The 19,475-nt window shown below is 47.5% G+C and overlaps 1 protein-coding gene across 1 annotated transcript in view; it reads right to left on the bottom strand.

The window, feature by feature from the left end:
• LOC115325824 (protein-cysteine N-palmitoyltransferase HHAT) overlaps positions 1–19,475 on the bottom strand; it is a 102,468-nt gene that overhangs the window by 24,120 nt on the left and 58,873 nt on the right. The window contains exons 7-9 of the mRNA XM_029986521.3: positions 12,321–12,527; positions 11,830–11,865; positions 1,286–1,487 (exon numbers count right to left, since the gene is read on the bottom strand). Of these exons, the coding sequence (XP_029842381.2) occupies positions 1,286–1,487; positions 11,830–11,865; positions 12,321–12,527 (445 nt within the window). The remainder of the gene's footprint in view (positions 1–1,285; positions 1,488–11,829; positions 11,866–12,320; positions 12,528–19,475) is intronic.

The following is a 19,475-nucleotide window of genomic DNA, read 5'->3' as shown; positions in this document are numbered from 1 at the left end:
CGTGTGCGGACACTCCGACGTTAGTGTGCCGGGTTCCAGACATGCCGTCATGCTGTGAAACAAAACCACGTTTTTGCGCGGCGAGAGTTACTTTGTGAGCTAAAGCGCTCGCGCGACCACTGTGCCGTGGTTGTGCGACGTCGTGTGTTGCCGTCCGCACGTCGCTGCAGATATGGCGATTTCTAAACTGAACCGCATCGACATTCCTGTTGTTGTTTAAATCATACGCTGCTACAAAAATCCCTATTTAACTCAATGACTGCTGTGTCGAAGTATTGATTACCTAGGTTTCTCTCGGTGGGCTTTCTTCGGAGAGGGACCCCGGTACATAAAAAATCTGCCGCGAAAGAAAGTTGATGACGAGAAGTGAGCTAAAGCAAAGAAGACAATGTCTTCACGCTGAACCTTCACAGCGCGCTTGTTTGTCTCGAGTTCAGTCGTTGCACAAAGCGCTCCAAGAACTTTTTGACCCTAACTCGCAATGTCTTGCATGAATACGCTCAGGTTTTTTTGTTTTTTTTTTTCTGTGTATTTAGCTTGTACCTCGCCCGCCGGCCTGGCAAGCATGCGCCGCTGGACTGTTTATTGTCGTATGCTGGATAATTACATTTTGTACATGTATACTATTTTGGGAATTAGTTGGCGACGGAGCGGAGTGGCATGGTTTCGGTCGAACAGCCGTTGTCTCCGCTCGTGCAACGAAGCGCGTCTAACTGCAAGCCTACCAAAGTTGCTCTCACGTGCATGTGAATATGATGGCACGAGAGGCACCAGCCGGGACGTTTGCAATCCATTGTTTTACGTTTGCTTAGTTTTTATAAAAATATGCCACGTTGGGAACCAGTAAAACGAAAGCAGGTGTTTTTTTTCTTGGTTTTTTTCGCCATTGCTTGGCAATGCCTACAGCACTTCATACTTGTGGGATGTTTCAGCAGCAAAACACAAGCAGCGAATTCCGCCCCAACACATCACAAAACAACACAAAGTGCCCTTCGTTTGTCGAGCACTTGAAACAAATATTTATTTTTCTAAGAAATATGCTCCAAAAGTCACTTTTTCTGCTCCAAAACACTGTTTTGGCTGCTCCAAAGGCCACATTTGCTGCTCCAAAACACTGTTTTGGCTGCTCCAAAAGGTGCTCCAAAATGGGTCAGGCCAATCACATCACTGGATTATATATATAACTTATTTCAACGCTACCACATTAGCAACTAGATGCACATCTTGCACGCAAGCATTTTCAGTGCACAACAATTGATACGACGGTTGCCCTACAAGGCCCTACCTCCATTCGCTGGCAGAGCCGGCAGCCCCTGATGGCCGTCGTCACAATCTCTAGGGAGATGCCGAAAGCGTTGAGCGCACACCAGATCTGCACGGCCCTGGTCATCTGGTGCCAGACGCAGACAAAGCCGAAGCAGGCAACCGTACCCACGCATCGAAGCAGCTTCGGTCGGCCGCCGCCCACCAGCGGTTGGTATATGTACCTGCAACCGCAGGGCAAGCGGATGAAAGTTGCTGGGCTCTCCAGGTTGGCGGAAGAACTGCTAAAGCATTAATAAAATACTTCGCCACAAATTAGTCGAATCTTACAGTGAGGTGCGCGACAAAGTGCTCGTCTCCAATAGGAAGCTGCGCGAGCCTTGCACTTTAGGGCGAGTGGCAGGCTTTTCGTGTCTTTGAACTTCCTCATTCGTGCGGTTACGCAAAGTGGTAGAAGCCTGCGAGCATCCACTTTATTCAGGCAAGTTGTTAGCCTGCTTGTGGCCCACAACCTTTAGGCAATTTTTTTAGGGGGATATGGGTAGGGGGGAAGATCTGTTGCTTCGAACCAGTGATACCAGGACCTTTGGGAGCTAGAATTCAAACTACATTTGGAGAATTTTACTCTTTGAGATCTCGAGTTTTGCTGGACAATATCTGACCCACTACAATTTGCGTTTTTGTCTGATTACAGAGGTTGAACAATTGATGTTTTATCATAATATACGTTGAAGTTAGTATTTGAGATTCCACAACCAATAACCATTCAGATATCTTTTTAGATATACCTCACCGATAGTGCTGTTTGCATACAATTCTCGGGCCAGGCCGGCATATTTCTTTCACTCTGGATTTGCTTCTATGTAACACATATCAGAAATTCTTGTTATTGTGTTTTCGTATGTAACGGAAGCAAACATTTCTGTTTGCTATTACAGGATTTTTTTTCTTTAATATGGACGTCTCCAGTCCCCAAAACAATTTTCTATAATGTTAGTCATCCATATTCATGAATCAATGCCAAGATCACAAATAATAAACAATGATAGTGGTATGTTGTTCATTTTAGTCATCTGCAACTGAGATATAGGAAAGAACTGCGAGTGATCCAGGCTGGAAACCCCTGAAAATTTTAACCATCATCAGTCTTCATTGTCTTATCTGACAGGGGTGAAGCTCTAGGCAAATTCTGTGACCGAAGAGCTTTACTATTCTTTTTGTCTCACTAATATTTTTTCTTCCTTTTTTGTCTTTACAGAGACCACAATAAAAATATACACAATAAAAAGATAAAAACGTCTATTTACCGATTTCGTTCTCAAGCCAGCTGTCCATAGTCCGTACTCCGGGTTTCTTTATTTAATGTGACGAGTTAGAATTGTATGGCAATAGATATCAGCCACTGAAAATAGGACCTATATAGCGACGTGACCGAAACGATCGACCATGTTAGCGAGACATGACCGTATTGTGTTTCTAAATCCCGAAGGCAGATATTCTCGCGCCGTAGTTGCATATGTGTTTACGAAACTTTAAACAGTCACTTGCCGAACTATAGCAGTAATATTTGGTGCTTGCCGATAGCCTTTAAAAGTAAAACTGCACTATGCGTGTTCGCGCTATCGGTGTCGCACATTATCTCTTCACTGTAGTACCTCTTACTAACGTAGATACTGCGCGCATTATTAATTTTTTTTTTCCGCAAAGCAACGCTTGTTTAAAGTAACTGTAAATTGTCTTGCTTTGTCATGCAAAAGACTGAATAAATGCGCCAACGAGTGTGAAAAATGCTGCATCTGTTTCGATTCCCTGGAAGACGCTGACGACAAATAACAGACTGTCACCTGCTGGACACAAGGTAGGCAAGCAGAACTTACAATTCTTTGCCATAGAAAGTGGCATGGCACGCGCGAACTGGAAAATATGAAACAAAAGCTACCGCAGTACCGGCGGTACCGCGGTAGGAAGCAGCGGCAAGGCACGGCGGAGGGCCTGCGCCATGTTTGATTTAGAGCGCCTTCGTCTTCGCAAACGGCTAGAAGCCACTCAAGATAACTCGACGGCGTCAAAAGTCGTAATTGAAACGTTAGCGCTCCATTTTATAAACATGGTTTTTGTTTCTTATTTTAGTTTCGCAATCTATCGATAGAGCATAGCGAGTTTGAGTAGCCCGTGTTTGCCCCTCCGCTACCCGAAACTCTACAGCGATGGCCATCGGCGCGCGGGCGCAGTAGCGGTTTCTTCGTAGCGGAGGGCTAGCGAAGGGGGAAACACGGTCTACTAAAACTCCCTAATGAGTCGCCGATTCGTTGCAATAATGAGCGGCTCCGACCATGGTAGCGCTGCTGAGCGCCCGGTTTACCCAGAAATCGACTCCATTGGTTCTATGGCAGTAACCGGACACTGCTTTTGTGTCGCCGCACTGTCGCCCGGTCGACACCTGCGGCTTGCGCGCGGCACGAAAAGGTCGATGCTAGAAGCAGCAGCAAGCTGCTTGCGCGCTCGCCAGCGGAGCACGCCCATGGTGCCTCCTCCTCCTGTCCTCCACCTGGCGTGCGCAGTTTTATTGTTTGTTATACGTATTGTAATTTTATTAAAAGCTGTACTTATGGCAAAACAGCGCGACATACGAGATAGAACAAGTTCGGACACATGACGAGTGCTGACTCTCAGCTGAAGGTTACTACTACTATGTAGTATTTAATATATGAACACATGCATAGTCCACTCCCAGAGCTCGTCTATTAACCTCTCTTGTTCTTAAGGCTCGTATGCCTCGCTGCGAATGCCATAATGCAGATCTACCAACTCGCTCACTCAACGTCACCCTGCACAGATTCTAGCCCGTTCTGTCCAGCGCACCCATTATTTATCGCTTTTATGTATCGGATGCCCAGCGACATCTGTTCAGTGCTGTCATTGATTTCGCTTTGCGCATCACAGGGGCGAAATGAAACTTAAAACATTTCGTGCACAGAAGACCCGTAGTGCTTGAACAACGTGCCACGCGCGGTTTCTAAGAAATAGTGAAACGTCATAGACGAAATAAAATTTGTTTATTAACACAACCATACCCTTTGTGAAAACAAAATGCTGCAACAGACCGACGCGGATGCCTCGGCACCGCAGAAGCAGCTCCAGCAACAGCCTGGGCCGGCTAAATAAATTACCCTGTCCGAACAGGGCGTATCGCAAAGAGCAATAGCCATTTTAAGCGGCCGCCCATTTTACACGAGAAACAGGATCCTGCAGGCGTTCCATTAAGAGCAGTGGATCTCCTAGCACTTCGTGCAGTCGCCTCCAGCAGCTAGGACTGAAGCCGTTCGACGGGGCATACTTTTATATGGGCGGGTTACCAGGTCCGAAACGCGCAGGTGCTCCCACTCAGCTTTGACCGCAGCCCACAAGTCGTCCGCCGAACGCCGCTGGAGAGGCCGGTAGGAAAGACTTTTCTTCATGCCTCCCTCCCGACATTTTCAATGATGTTCATGTCTGACCCTTGGGGAAGGGAGGGGGGGGGGTGGCACTCAAGAACCATTATCCCCCGGTCTTCCAACAGTTCTGTCACGGACCATGCCTTGTGGATTGGGCTGCGGTGTTGCTGAGGGTAGAAGTAGCCGTCGCTGAACGAGCCGTACATAACGTACGGCAGTAGTACGGTCTTGATGACGTCCATGTAAACGGCGGCGTTAAAGCGGCCATCAATTAAGGCGCACCAAGGGACCCAGTCCGTCCTTGGAGAGCGCGCCCCACACGATCACTGAGCAGCGGTCGCAACTGGCGACGATCTGGGAATTTATCGGGCTGAACTTGAAAAATTGGTAAATTATTTCGTCAGCGTTTGTCTAAGTTGAATGAGTTACGTGAAGTAGCGCGCTGGTGCTCAGTAGTAATTGTCAAGGAATTAAAATAAAAGCACGTGCTGGATTCTATGTTTTTAAGACAGAGTAAACTGAAAAATCAATTGCCTAGCATTCTCAACACTTGGCGAGAAATCTGGCGGGCGTGATTGGCCAGTGCCGCACTTGACCTTGTCGCTGGCCAATCAGAGCCGTGGGATTTCTCGCCGACTTTTTCGCCAAGTGTCCAGATTAGGGCCACCGGTCTGCTCGCCAGATCCGCTGACGCTTGTCCCAGCGCGTCGTGAAGACATTCATCTGTGAACAGCACGTTCTGCCAGTCTGCCACTGTCCACGATGAATGTTCTTCCGTTAACAGCAGTCGTTTCTGCCTGTTCTCAGCCGAAAGCATCGGCTTTCTAGCAGGCACGCGGCTGCGCAGGCCAGCTTCGTGCAGCCGTTCACGTATTGTCGAAGCGCTTACTGTAAGGGCCAGTTCACGGCATATTTCTTTAGCCGTCAGCGTTGGGTCGTCTACTGCAGCAGTCACGATCATTCGGTCTTTGTCCTCCATCGTAACCTTTATCTTGAGCCACGCGGAAGGTTTTCGATACGCCTTTCAAAACGGAACGCTTTCAAAATCCTATTGAGAGTCGACACCAAGCGGCCGCTTAATCTGGCTATAGGTCTTTGCGATAGGCTCTGCTCTGTCAGGATGATAATTTATTCCGCTTCGGAATTGATACGGCTGGCATATCGGGGGTTACCAAAGAGAGCGTTAGCGAGCAATTCCTTGTGTTTATAAGAATCGACTGATAGCCTCGCACAAAAACATGCGCATTGCTTAAAAAAAAACAAAAAAAAAAAACGAAGCATTTGCGTTGGCCTATTGCAGCATTTTGTTTTCCTAATGAGTATGGTTGTGTCAATAAACGAGTTTTATCTCGCACTTAGGACGTTTTACTATTTCTCAGAAACTGCGTGTGCCACGTTGTTCACCGGAGACTCCGCATGGCTCCGGTGACACGTTATCAAGCACTACGGGTTTTTTGTGAACGAAATGTTTCAACTTTTATTTCGCCCTTGCGATACACAAAGCGATAATAATGACAGTGCTGAAGAGATATCGCTGGGCATCCGATACACAAAGCGATAACGGGTGCGCTGTGCAGATCGGACCAGACTCTGCTCTTCAGGCTCGTATGCCTCGGTGCGAATGTCATAATGGAGGTCTACTAACTCGCGCACTCGGCAAACATTTTACCTAATTGTAGTGACTTGAGCCTTGAACAATACATCACTCTGTGTAATGGCATAATGCAGGCCTACTAACTCGCGCACTCGGCAAACATTTTCCTTAATTGTAGTGACTTGAGCCTTGAACAATACGTCACTCTGTGCCACAGAGTGATGTATTGTTCAAGGCTCAAGTAGTTGAGCCTTGAACAATACATCAATACAATTGTAGTGACTTGAGCCTTGAACAATACGTCACTCTGTGCCACAGAGTGATGTATTGTTCAAGGCTCAAGTCACTACAATTAAGGAAAATGTTTGCTGAGTGCGCGAGTTAGTAGACCTGCATTATGGCATACGCACCGAGGCATACGAGCCTGAAGAACAAGAGAAGTTAATGGACGAGCTCTGAGAGTGAACGTATGGATGTGCTCACATACTATATACTAAATATTTGTAGTATTAACCTTCAGTTGGGTGTCACCACTCGTCATTTGTCCCAACTTGTTCTTCTGTATCGTATGTCGTGCTATTTTTTTATAAGTACTGTTATTTATAAAATTACGATCCGTATAACAAACAATAAAAACTGCGCACTCCAGGAGGAGAAGACACCATGGGCGTGCTCCGCTAGCGCGCGCGCAAGCAGGTTGCTGCTGTTCCTGGCATCGATCTTCTCGCGCTGCGCGCAAGCCGCAGGTGTCGACCGGGCGAAAGTGCGGCGGCACAAATGCACCCCGTGTGACGGCGCTAGCAGCGCGTAACGGGCTTCTGGCCACTGGCGAAACGCGGAAGCCCCAGACACGCCGTGCGAGAGTCGGGCACATCTATAGGACCCGCACCCTCGCACCCCGGCGCATTTTCCTTAGTTGTCAGGGGCCTTCAGGTGGAGCAGCCTGTGTCAATGGCTACGCGTTCCGGCGTTCGGGTTTCATTCTGTGTTGACAAGTTCAAGGTACGCCTTTGACCATGGAGTTAGACACGGGTGCCACTGTGCCCGTAATACTACAGCGAGAGTTCCAGAAGCTTCGACCGGCTTTAAAACTTGGACCAATGAAACTGCGTCTGAAGACACACACCGGGAAAATCGTGCAACCCTGTGGTGTTGTCTATGCATCCGTGTGGTACACGGACCAAGTGCGCGTCCTTCCCCTCTACGTCGTTGACCACAGCGGGCCACCCCTCCTCGGTCGCGAACGACTAGCTAACCTTCGCTTAGATTGGCACCACATCTGCGCTGTGCGAAAGCTGTCTATTGGGTCTCAGCTTGAGGCAAGCCACGAGAAACACGAGGCGCAGGACGAGGTCTACAAGTGAGTTCGCCACTCCTGTTGTCCCGGTTGTTAAAAACGACGGCACTACACGTGTGTGCGTAGACTACAAAACAACCCTCAATCCTGTCTTAGGCACTGAGCAGTGCCGGCTGCCCAAGCTTGACGAGATATATACTAGCTGCGCTTACCGACGGCAAACACCTTTCTAAGCCTGATTTCAACAGGGCCTACTATCATCTAGATATGTCGGAGAACTCTAAAAAGTTACGTTAAATACGCACAAAGGATTGTTTGCTGTGAAGAGACTTCCCTTTGGAGTAGATTCTGCAGCTGCGTTGTTCCAACACATTATGAAGCACATGTTGAAAGAACTACCAGGAGTCATATGCTATTTAGACGATATCCTGGTCACAGACGCTACTGCTGAAGAACATTACAGGAACCTCGAAGCCGTGTTTCAGACACTCGCACTCAGAGGTGTCCGCGTTAAGGGCGAAAAGTGCGAGTTCTTCAAGGAAAGCATACAGTTTTTGAGACGCATTATTAGCGAGGCAGGAGTGCAGCCTTCAGATGAGAAAAGTACAAGCTCTCCTGAATGTCCCAGCTCCAATCCATATCGCACAGCGGCGTTCGCTGCTTGGTCTCATTAACTATTACGGGAAGTTCACGCCACGTCTAGCGACACTTGCCAAGCCTTCATACAGCCTCTTAGAGAAAGACAGCTCCTGGAGCTGGGATCGCAAATGTCAAGACTCCTTCCAAGCCATCAAGGCAGTGTTGTCGTCAGTGGAGGTGCTGGTGCACTATGAGCCGGCACGGCCACTTCAGCTCTCGTGCGATACGTCGGCTTATGGCCTCGGTGTAGTGCTGTTACGCGTTATGGAGGATGGTGCGGTGAGACCAATCGCTTACGCTTCCAGAACATTGTCGAAAGCAGATAAATTTAGCCAGATTGAAAGAGAGACGCTAGCCTTAATTTTTGTCGTAAGAAATTCACTCGATCCTACATCTATGGTCGGGAATTTACTTATATCACAGACCATAGGCCATTACAGACAATTCTTGAGCCGCAAAGCGGCATCCAGGCTATAGTCGCAGCAAGAATTCAACGAGGGGCTATAACGCTCTCAGCTTACAAGTACCAACTGCTATTAAGAACCTCACCGGAAAACGTTGACGCGGACTGTTTCTCGCGACTTCCGTTCGAGACTGCAGATGAGGGCGACAGCTCAACCGAGACGTTCTACACGCTACGAGCTATCCCCAGCAAGGAGGTAGCACGTCACACAAAGCGTAATCCGGTTTTCAGTCTTGTGCTTTCAAGAAAAAATGGTGAATCGTTACACCCTTTGTCCCATATAATACACCCCAAGACTTAATTTCGACGTACTGAGCCCTATAGTCGAACAGTAGGACCCCAAATTTTACGAGGGGCTTGATAACGGTGCGATATAACTTATTGAATAGCTAAAGTATGTATCAAAGATCACATAAAGAAAACACCGAGTTTCTGCAATAGGGCCAAGAAAACCACGATTATTATTATTATTTTTTTTTGTAGTCGGTAAAACGTACATTAGCTATTTTAATAAGTTGTACCACCACGGCTATCAAGCCCCTCATAAACTTTCGGGCCGTCTGTTCAACTGTGGGGCGCTGTACGTCGCATTGAAGTTTTGGGGTGTATTATATGGGACAAAGGGTGTAACGATACACCCTTTTTTCTTGAGAGTGTGTGGTGGACTTCACTAAGAAAAGTTGGCCTTCGCACCTCGACGACCAACGGCTTAAACATTCTTTTAGCAGGTGCACGGTTCACGAGCGATGCCTGATGTACAGCATGCAAGTGATCGTGCCACCAAAAATTCCAAGAGCTGATCCTGGAGGAGCTGCGCCAGGGACACCCGGGAATTGTGCGGAGCAAAAAACTCGCCCGAAGATACGTGCGGTGGCCCTCTGTGGAAAAAGACCTTGAAAACCTAGTGAGACTCTGCATGGCATGCCAGCAGCAGCGCGGCATGTCACAAAAGGCGCCAGTGCGCCTTTGGTCGTGGCCCACGCGACCCTGGTCCCGGGTACATGTCGACTTTGCGGACCCTTTTCGTGATCGTATGCAACTAGTTGTCGAAGACGCTCATTCCAAATGGCCTGAAGCGTACGTTATGACCTTTGTGTCCGCAGAGGCATCGATAGCAAGACTCCGCGAATTGTTCGTTTTGTACGGTGCGCCAGAGGTGCTAGTCACTGATAACGGCGTACAGTTTACATCCTTCGAGTTTAAAACGTTTTTGACGTTTTAAAGCCAAGCAGGAATGGCCTCGCGGAGAGTTTCAGTCAGACGCTAGAAAATGCACCCAGGAAAGACCCGGCAACCGAAATTATTGAAAACACTTTATCATAATTCGTTGTGGCGTACCGCAACGCGGTATGCCATAAAGGGGGTACGCGGTACTCCATATTGCTTGGGGTACGCAATAACACAAGAAACCCCAGCTTTCCTTTTCCTTGGTCGTCAGCCAAGCACTCGCTTGGACGCAATCGAACCAGCACTTGATCGTACAGTCGGAGCATGTTAGTTCGCGCAAGCATCGAGGCGGAATGGTGTCAGCAATGTGTTTCAAGTGAACGATAAAGTGCTTGTGAGCAATTTCAAGTGCAGACCGAGATGGCGGCACGCTACAATCCTTCAGCGAACGGGTCCAGTATCCTACGAGGTCAAGGTGCGGGCACCACATGGGCCCTGTACTTGGAGACGACACGGGGACCACCTGCGGCCTGCACACACTCCAGTGACTGTGTCAGCATTCGTGAGGGAGGAACAGGTCGACACCATCTATAAAGCATCGGCAGGCGATGCACCAACTTCCCTGGCCGACTCCGCAAGCCCACCTGCGCCTGTCACCACCAGCGATGCCTTGACGGGGTGTTATCCTCCCCGGGAAAGAGGACCGCCTGACCGCTATCAAGCTCCATGAGGTTTCGATTTCCGGTAGAAGAAGTGCTAGAGGCCACCGCTATTCCACTATCGGCACCGAGAGAATTACATCACCAGTGGGCTATAAAATTACCACATCGCCATGCGCGTTAAAAAAAAAAAAAAGAACATTCTGTATGTCGCTGAATAAAGTACTTTGAAGCATCCTACCGCTTCATGCTTGTATCTATCTACCCCCGAACATCGCAGAAAGTACATTGTATTTACAGTGCTTTACTTCAAGCACATTGTGCCCACTGCCCTACCAAAGAAAAAAAAAACAGTATAACTTCTCGCTAACTGGATTACGGAACAAAAAATCCAACTGGTTCTCTTGTTGGAAATCTGAAATGCAGCTTGCAGACCTGCAAACTGGATTTTAGGTTTACAGCAAGAAATCCAGTTAGATTGCCTGTTCCATAATCCAGTTAGCGAGAAGTTATGCTGTTTTGTTTCGGTAAGGTGGACTAACAATTTTACTGGAAGCACATAAGCTCTCATTTACTTTGTACTTTACTATAAGCACTACACCGGGTGAGGGTACTGCGCACGCGCAGTAAACTCACCCGGTACTGGCAAACGCGGACTTTTTGTAAACAGCGCGGTGGTCTATTGAAGAAAAATAATTTGGGAATTTTACGTGCCAAGCCAACAAAGGGCACCTGGCGCGCCCCAGCGGAAAACTGGGCATTATTTGCTATTCCTTGAGGGATCTTTCGTCATACAACCGAAATCTCGGTTACACGGGCAATTTTTCAGCACCAAGCCTCCTCCAGATTTTGAGCACTTCGGTCGGGATTTCAACCCGCCACCTGGGGATCCGTAGGCATGCGCCTTTCTTCCTCTGTCGTCTTCTGTAGAGTTACTGACGGTTGTTGAAACGGGAGGCGTCGCCTTTATGTGTTCGCGATTCGTTTTCAGGTGTTTCAAATTATGCAATCTCATTAGCTGCGAAGGTATGTTGATATGCTCGGACACTCTCCACGCCTTAAGCTTTCAGTGACTATGCGGGTAGAAACTGAGGAAGGAGGTGGAGACGAGAGGGACTTCAGAGCGCCGATCACTGTTCGTATATTGTAGATCTGTTCCACAAAAGTTGTTCGATACTTTCTTTGTTGTCGAATGCGTCCTTTTTAAATGCTGGAAACGCAGCTTTTACGGGCCTGCACTCGTTTCACAATCGCACCGCAGTTTTCACGTATCGCGAACTCGGCAAAGACAACTAAAACATGCCGCACTTTACCTTCGTATCCAGAGGTGAAGGCCATTATCGAAGTTCCTGGAAGGGAAGTGGATATGACTTAGTACATTAGATGGTCGTTCGCAGCATAGCTGATTTAACGCAGTAATGAAACATGCAACTGTATTCTACGCCTTAATGGTATGTTGAAATAAATGGTATATTTCCTAATTTGTGCGAACAATCCGTGACTGGTGAATACTGAGCGAATGAACAACGACAACAAATACATTTATATATAGTCTTAGATAAGATAAATACTCTTCCATGTATACACACACCGCTTGCATGCCGTTTCTTGAAAAAAAAGAACTCTAGAAAAGTTTACCTTCAACATGACCTGCCTGGAACTGGGCCTGCAGGCTAAAACCCGGACATAACCAACATAACCAGCGTATACACATGCAGTGCCCTATGGCCATTCACCTCATAATCGCCCATGACTAAGGGACCGCGTTGGTCCGGAAACGTAGGGAATTTTGTTCAATACAGACCTCCAGAAGTGTGAGCACAGGTGTTCCCGAGCGACGCATGTTGGCGGCGGCGGTAACCGAACCCTGTCCAGCCTCGCCAGGGCGCCGGGAGCACCGTAGAAAACCAGGTACTTGACGTAGAACATAAAGTTCAGGCAAACGCCGTAGCCCACAAGACTGGATAGATCCATTGAGGACACATGTCTGGGCATCCAGATCAGTGCTGAACTGCACGTTTAAAAGGAGTGGAGAAGCTTTCCATCAGTAACCGCGTTTCCATTTCCTTGCAATGTAGCGTTTATACTTAGTTCGCTGTGTCTAAAGGTACGTCGGACGTATCCGGATCCCAGAGTCTAAAGATACGTCGGACGGATCCGGAACTCGGAGTCTAAAGATACGTCGGACGTATCCGGGTCCTAGGGTCTAAAGATACGTCTGACTATGGTTAGTCTGACGTAGCCGGCGAATGCCACCGGTCCGTCGGACGCACCCGCTGATGTATTTCGAGCTGTCCAAAAGCGCTCCGCGATCGCGAGTCGCGCTTTCTCGCACGCTCGCACTTGAATTTACATGATGATGATAGCTTTATTTTCAAACGAAGACGACAATGGTTTCCGTTGCTTTGTTTTGCATTTACAACTTTAGGACTAGGTTAAAAAAAGGAAAAGTTTCGATCAGTTCCGATCACTGATGCTTGTTACAAATCAATCCATTCCAATCCAGTTTGAGTAACCGCAAGCCATCATCATCATCCAATCCACGTCCAATCCCATCCGTCCACGCGGTCCAAGCTACACACGCTACACACGTGAGTTTCGTACGTAGTGTGTCGCAACACGTGTGGCGCCTGTCAGGAAAATGAAAGTTCGGGACAAGTTTGCCACGTTTAGTGAACTAGATGCTGCTGTAAAACAACACAGCGAAGAGAAGCTGGTACAGTTTTACGTACGCGATTGTCGATCTATCACAGCAGCAAAAACTAAGGTGGAGCGCTTCCTGACTGAACGGCTTGAAAAGTATGAAGTGCGCTACTGCTGTACCAAAGGTGGCAAGTGCTTCAAGAGCCGTAGCAAGGGGGAAAGGTATACCAGGTAAGACCAGCGCTGGTCTTTGTTTCTTTTTTTTTTTTTCTGTGCTGCCGACCCATCGATGCAGTTCCCACTTTACATCATGGAATTCGATTCGATTGTCTCTGGAGTGACCTTGGACCAGACTTGGACGTAGTTGAACTACTCTACTCAAACTACTGTAGTTTAACTACTTTTCCGAGTAACTTGGTAACTTTCAATTACAACTTTATTTGGGTAATTAGTAGTTTAACTTAACTACATTTTTCAGGTAACTTCTCAAATTACTAACTACTTTCGAAATTTAATCCTACTTTTTTTTTCATCACAAAAGTTTGAGTGCATAAATAAATAAGACGCTGGCAGGTTAAGTGGTATTTACGAACAAGGGGCCCCCTCACATTCCGTTCCCACGCACTTACAGTCGGCAGCCCTAGAAACTGCATCACAGGCGTCCTTGGGCCAAGGTGGCGACGAACCGCCAAAACATAACACCTGCGCGCACGAACGTAGACAGAGATGCTTAACAAGCCTTGGTCGGGTGTTGACCTAATCTGGTAATGCACGCCAGCACCGCGCCTCCAACTGCAACCGTGAAAGACGGGGACACTCCGAGGGTTGTTGTTTTCATGTTGTGTGCCTTTAGTGAGTTCTGACTCAAGTGGTAGGATCCACGGTAGGTGCCAATGGAATGACCTCGCAGCTGGGCGCCTGTTCCCATGGTTGCTTCGTCGTCAGCGCATACTCCCTTGCAAAGCCGGACTCCCCCGCGCAAAAACGCCGACACGGATAATCCGTTCATGGGAGCACGTTCCCGCTTCCAGCTGCAACTGTACGAGCGCCGATGCTTGTTCACGTAATCCTTCGCGTCCTTCTGACCTTCCACGCCAGGGAGACCTCCTCTTTGTTGAAAACGTTTGACTTGCCAGGCGTGTCAGGCGCGTCAGGATACCGTAGTCGCCGGCAATAATTTCGAGTCACCCTTGGGAGATCCTTTTGTTGGACCCAACGTCAACGGCTAAAAGCAATTTTTTTTTTGACGCGCAGTCGTCCGGATGACCTCGTCGTCGTGGCGCGAGATTTGATCCTTTGACGGTCAGGTGCACTCGCTCGGCGAAATCTCCGAACGTCGTGAGAATAAAGAGGGGCCAGTCATAACAATCTCAACTTGCTGAAGAAAAAAGAAAAAGAGAGGAGAGTTTGTTATAAAAGACCCTCTAGCCGAGGCAAGCCTCACATGTTTCGTCATGGACACCGAAGATGCCGACACTCGCGTACCCGACCCTGCACAGCCTGCTTCTGAAATTGAACGCTGTCTTTGCATCCAGCGCCACGGTGGAAGTCTTTTTAGCTTGACCGAGGACGTCATTAGAATGAAAAGAGGAATACTCTCCGATAACAACTTTGAAAGACAATTGCTTCGGCGAGGGAATAAACTATTTTGGAAGTCATAAAATGACTGCATTTATTTCCGGCTCGCAGGGTTTTTCACTGATCAAAACTGTTCATTTTGCTGCCACAAAAAAACATGAAAAGTAACTTCGAAAGTAACTTCAAAGTAATTCGCTACTTTTTTAGAGTAGTTAGTAGTTTACTCAATTACTATTACAAATGCGTAATTTCTACTCTACTCTAACTACTTTTGGCGTCGATACTCAGTAACTTAACTACCTTTTTTGAGTAATTTGTACATGTCTGCCTTGGACACATGGTATCTGATCACTTCCAGCACCTTTCAAATTGGCTGTTCGGCGTTCGTGAAATGCAGGGCCTCTGACGATGGAAACTTCCTGGAGGTGATTGAGATGAACGAGAACCACAACCATAAGATATCTGAGGTATGGAGCTTATTAGCATATTTCAAACTGTGAGATGCAGTGACACTCCTCAGTCTGAATTTTGTGGAACCCGCCAGAGCGTTGTGCATGCGACATAATTTCACTGCACTGCCGTTCATTCATCATCTTTGATTGGTTGCGCCAAATGTCGTTAGCAGAAGCAAACACTGCTCTTGCTGCGACTTGTTCATCTGCATTGGTGCCCGTCCATGAACTTCACAGGAATGATGTTCTAATTTTTCACAGAAGCAAAGCTACACTTCGAGGTTTTGCAAGGTAGCGTGTGCCACTGAAATACACATTTGACAAAAATTTGAGGTACCCACATGCATGCTGATTTTTCCTGCTCAATTTGCATTCTACCACTCCATTTATGCCACCCTGTTTTAGCTTGATGCTGCACTAATGGTATAGTCAACATAGACTCTCAGTCGTAAGGGCAATAAAGTGAGGTCAGAGCGAGCTTGCTTGTGCTAAGAACTTGCATGTTCAACATGCTGATGCCTCTGCTTGCTTTACTTCACTGTGTCAGCATCATAGTATGGAATACAGTTAACCTTGCGTTTACTTATGTGCACCTGTCTGAGGGTTTCATTTGAGGAACATGAAAAGGTACCATACAGTCTGTTTGCGACCAGCACCTGGTTATACCTTTTCACTAGACTGCTGATTGACATGATCTATTGAACGCTGGAATTGCATATGTAGGTACATTTTAGAATGATCCAAATGCTTACTTTATTGCAGGCACTCTGCAGCCACCTGCCACAAACCAGAGCATTACGAGAACCAGGGTCCAGAGAGGAAGCCAGAGAGCTTTTGGCTTTGCATGCAAACAAGAAGTTGATAAAAAAAAGGATAGAAAAAAAGGACAGGGAAACTTGTACTGCTGTAAGACTTGAGCAATGCTGCCTCTTCGCTCAGACCACATACAAGAAATGACTTATTGAAGACCGCAGCTCTTCTGCACAATGAACATGGTAAGCTCGTATTATAGCGTTGAGTTCTCAAATAAGCATCTGAAGCATGGGTTCTCCATCTGGGTTCCAATGAACCCGTTTGTACAGTCGGGGAAGATATGGAAAAGGCCAAGGGAGTGCGTGGCTTCGAAAGCACCAAAACTGAATAAGGTAAAGCAGACCATCAAAGTTATGCAGGCCGCAATATCAAAAGAATTACTGGTTTTATTGCCGTGCCCCATGTCTGGAATTCCGGCTAGTCAACTATGATACGCCTGCGTGTCCCCACGTGCCAGCCATATGTCACCACGGCCGACCATACGTGCCAATGCATCACTGTACCACGTGGTCATGGGCCTCGTTGTAACATGGACTGCCCGCAGAAATCTAATGTTCCTTGACAGTGTCAACTCTACACAGGGAGCTTTCCAGGTTTAGACAATCTAAGCGTGACCTAACCATGCACTGATGCATTACAATGAGCTACGTCCACAGTGTCCTGCAGACGTAGCTCACTGCGATGCATGTCAAACGCACTGCACAGATTTAGAGCATGACATTTATTTTACAGGTACAAACTACCACATCCTTGCTGATGGGGAGAACTTTCAAGGGATCCTGCTGTCCAATGAGTCTATGCGGTCCAACATGAACGCCTACCCGGAATTCCTAGGCATCGACGCCACGTACAAGCTCCTGGAAATTCGGACACCAGTGTAAGTGATGCACGTTGAGGACTCTAATCTAGATACGGAGACTGTATGTGTGGCCATTCTAGTCAACGAGTCTGCGCCCTGTCTCAGGTGCATGTTTGACAAGTTTAAGGAACTGCACCCGTCGTGGAGAAAGGTGAAGTGTGTCATGGCAGACAAAGACCTCCTGGAGCGTGACCTTCTCAAGGAGAGCTTCCCAAGCTCAAAGGTTCTGATCTGTGTGTTCCACGCTTTGAAGACTTTTCGACGTGAAATTGCCTGCAACAAGATGGATATCACTGCAGAGGAAAGGGACCAAGCCCTGGGACTGCTGCAGAAGATGGTGCTGTCACGATCAAGTGAAACATTCGAGGAGCTGCAACAAGAATTCGACACGAAGGTTTGCAAAGAGATCCGCTCCTACTACGACACAAACTGGCGACCCATCAAGGATGAGTTGTATACCGGACCAAAGTTTATGTCTGAAAACTTCAATAATAGCACAAACAACAGGATCGAAAGCCTAAATGGAAAGCTCAAGAGTGTGATAAAAAAAAAGCTCCCTTGAAGAGTTTGTGTGCTCGCTTTTCACGGTCCTCAGTGCCCTGAGTGACGAACGTGACCACAGGGCACTGATGAGCATATCCAAGAGGCCACCTTCCAGCCCCGAAGAAACAATGTACCAGCAATCATTGACTCCCTACGCCTTCAAGCTCGTGAGGGAACATATCCATCTGTCAGCCAAGCAGGTGGCAATAGACCATCAAGCAAATGCGTTCACGTTCAAGTCATCATCCGGCAACACATCTACAACAGCAACCAACTGCAGTTGTTCTTTTTGGAACGCCATGCGGCTACCATGCCGGCACGTGCTTGCAGTTAGGCGGACCCTGAGTCTTAGCCTCTATGACGCCACACTTTTTCTGGAAAGGTGGTAAAAGGTTTACTACTATGCGCATCAGAGAGCAATCCTTCCTCAAAAGAACTGCGCAGTTGAACACTCCATTTCACAGCAAGCTTCAAGACCTAGGAGGCCAATGTCGCAGCATGAGAAATACAGGGAGGTATTTCTAACATGCAAGTACATAGCACAGCTTACAGCAGAAGAGACAAGCGAGAGGTACCAAGGTCGTGTAAGGGTTTTGCTGGCGCTTTCTAAGGCATGGGAGCAAGGGCCAGACATCGAAGTTGTGGAGGTGTTGCACCAGGAGGCCGCCTCCCCTTCATCGCTGGAGCAAGGTCAATGCCCATTAGAAGAAGAGGATGCCGGATCACCCAAAGCAGCGTCCGACGTGGCTGAGCAGGATTACGAAATATTTGAAAGAGCCGAAGACCAGCAGCAGTCAGATGATGGGCAACTACCTCAAGCCTCTTCAGACCAAGCTGGAACGGAGCAACTCGGAACCATGGCTGAAAATAGGGAATCACAGAGTGCCCATGGCGCAGGTGCTTGCGGAACTCTTGACCAAATGGAAGAGGTGCAGCTACTGCAGGATATCTTGCCCTCGACGAGCAGCACTGAGCCTTCAGACAATGTCCTCCAACGCCTCGGAAAGCTCAAAGTGCCCACCAAGGTGAAGCCATGTGGTCGGCCAAAAGGAGCGGAGAAGACAGTGATAGGACTTCCACGACGGCGGCAGGGACTCCAGAAATCAGCGACAAAACTGCGGCCATTCCGTGACCTGCCTTCTAAGGAAATGGAACTCAGGATCCTCCGTTGCCTCATTCCTCAAGGCCTGCAAAAGGAGGTACAGCAGGGAAAAATACTTCTTGGTGAGTTGTAAAATATGTTGGTCTAACCTTGTTTACCCTTAGATTTCTCATTTTGTTGCAAGCTCAGTCAATCACTTTTAGCTCTTTCTGGTCCAACTTTTTGAATTCACACATCATCATTTTATTGTGTGCAATTTTATGTACTTGTGGTTGCCGAGGCATTGTCTGATGTTCCATCAAGTAATAAGTTTGTAACAATGAGTTTGTTCGGTTTAAACCGATAAAAGTGTGCCAAATCAATTTTCGTAAACATAAACAGAAAAATTTCAGTATGTTAGAGTAGTATCGCACGCCAAAGGGAGGATTTGTCAGCTTGTGACTCGGTGCGGCCTATCCACGTGACCGCGAAGTGTTCTGTTGACGAAAGCTTGACAGGTCAACATTCCTGTAATGGATATTTGTTTTCTGAATGAAATGTTGTTCCCTTTGGTGATCCAGTCTTTGTGCTTAAAGTTTGCTGTTGTCCTCTGGAGATCAGCTTTTGTTTTCGTTGTATGCAAGGCTGTGAAATTCGCTTTCATTTGTTTTTTTTTTGCGTAGGGGGAGGTCATGTCTGTCTTTTTCGAAACTCTAGGGGTCATTCAGAGAAACACCAAACCCTTTTTTTAACACGTCTCAGCCTTAACACCGAATTATAGTCATAAGTCAGTTTTAATGCTTGCATGATGACCAATATTTCCGTGGGAAATTATTATTCTATAGCAGCTGCAATAGGGTAAGAACTGAGTCAATCGTCATTTTAGCCAAGAATAAAACATACTGCATGTTTTGCTCGTCTGTACGCAACAAAACTTGTTTAGGCTCCGGGTTACGAGTACGTCTGCCGATGCTCTCCAAACTCGACAGT

Source organism: Ixodes scapularis, unplaced genomic scaffold (assembly GCF_016920785.2).
Source record: "Ixodes scapularis isolate PalLabHiFi unplaced genomic scaffold, ASM1692078v2 PGA_scaffold10__122_contigs__length_95168666, whole genome shotgun sequence".
In the NCBI taxonomy this organism is placed as follows: Eukaryota; Metazoa; Arthropoda; class Arachnida; order Ixodida; family Ixodidae; genus Ixodes; species Ixodes scapularis.
This window is presented reverse-complemented; position numbering and strand designations above follow the sequence as displayed.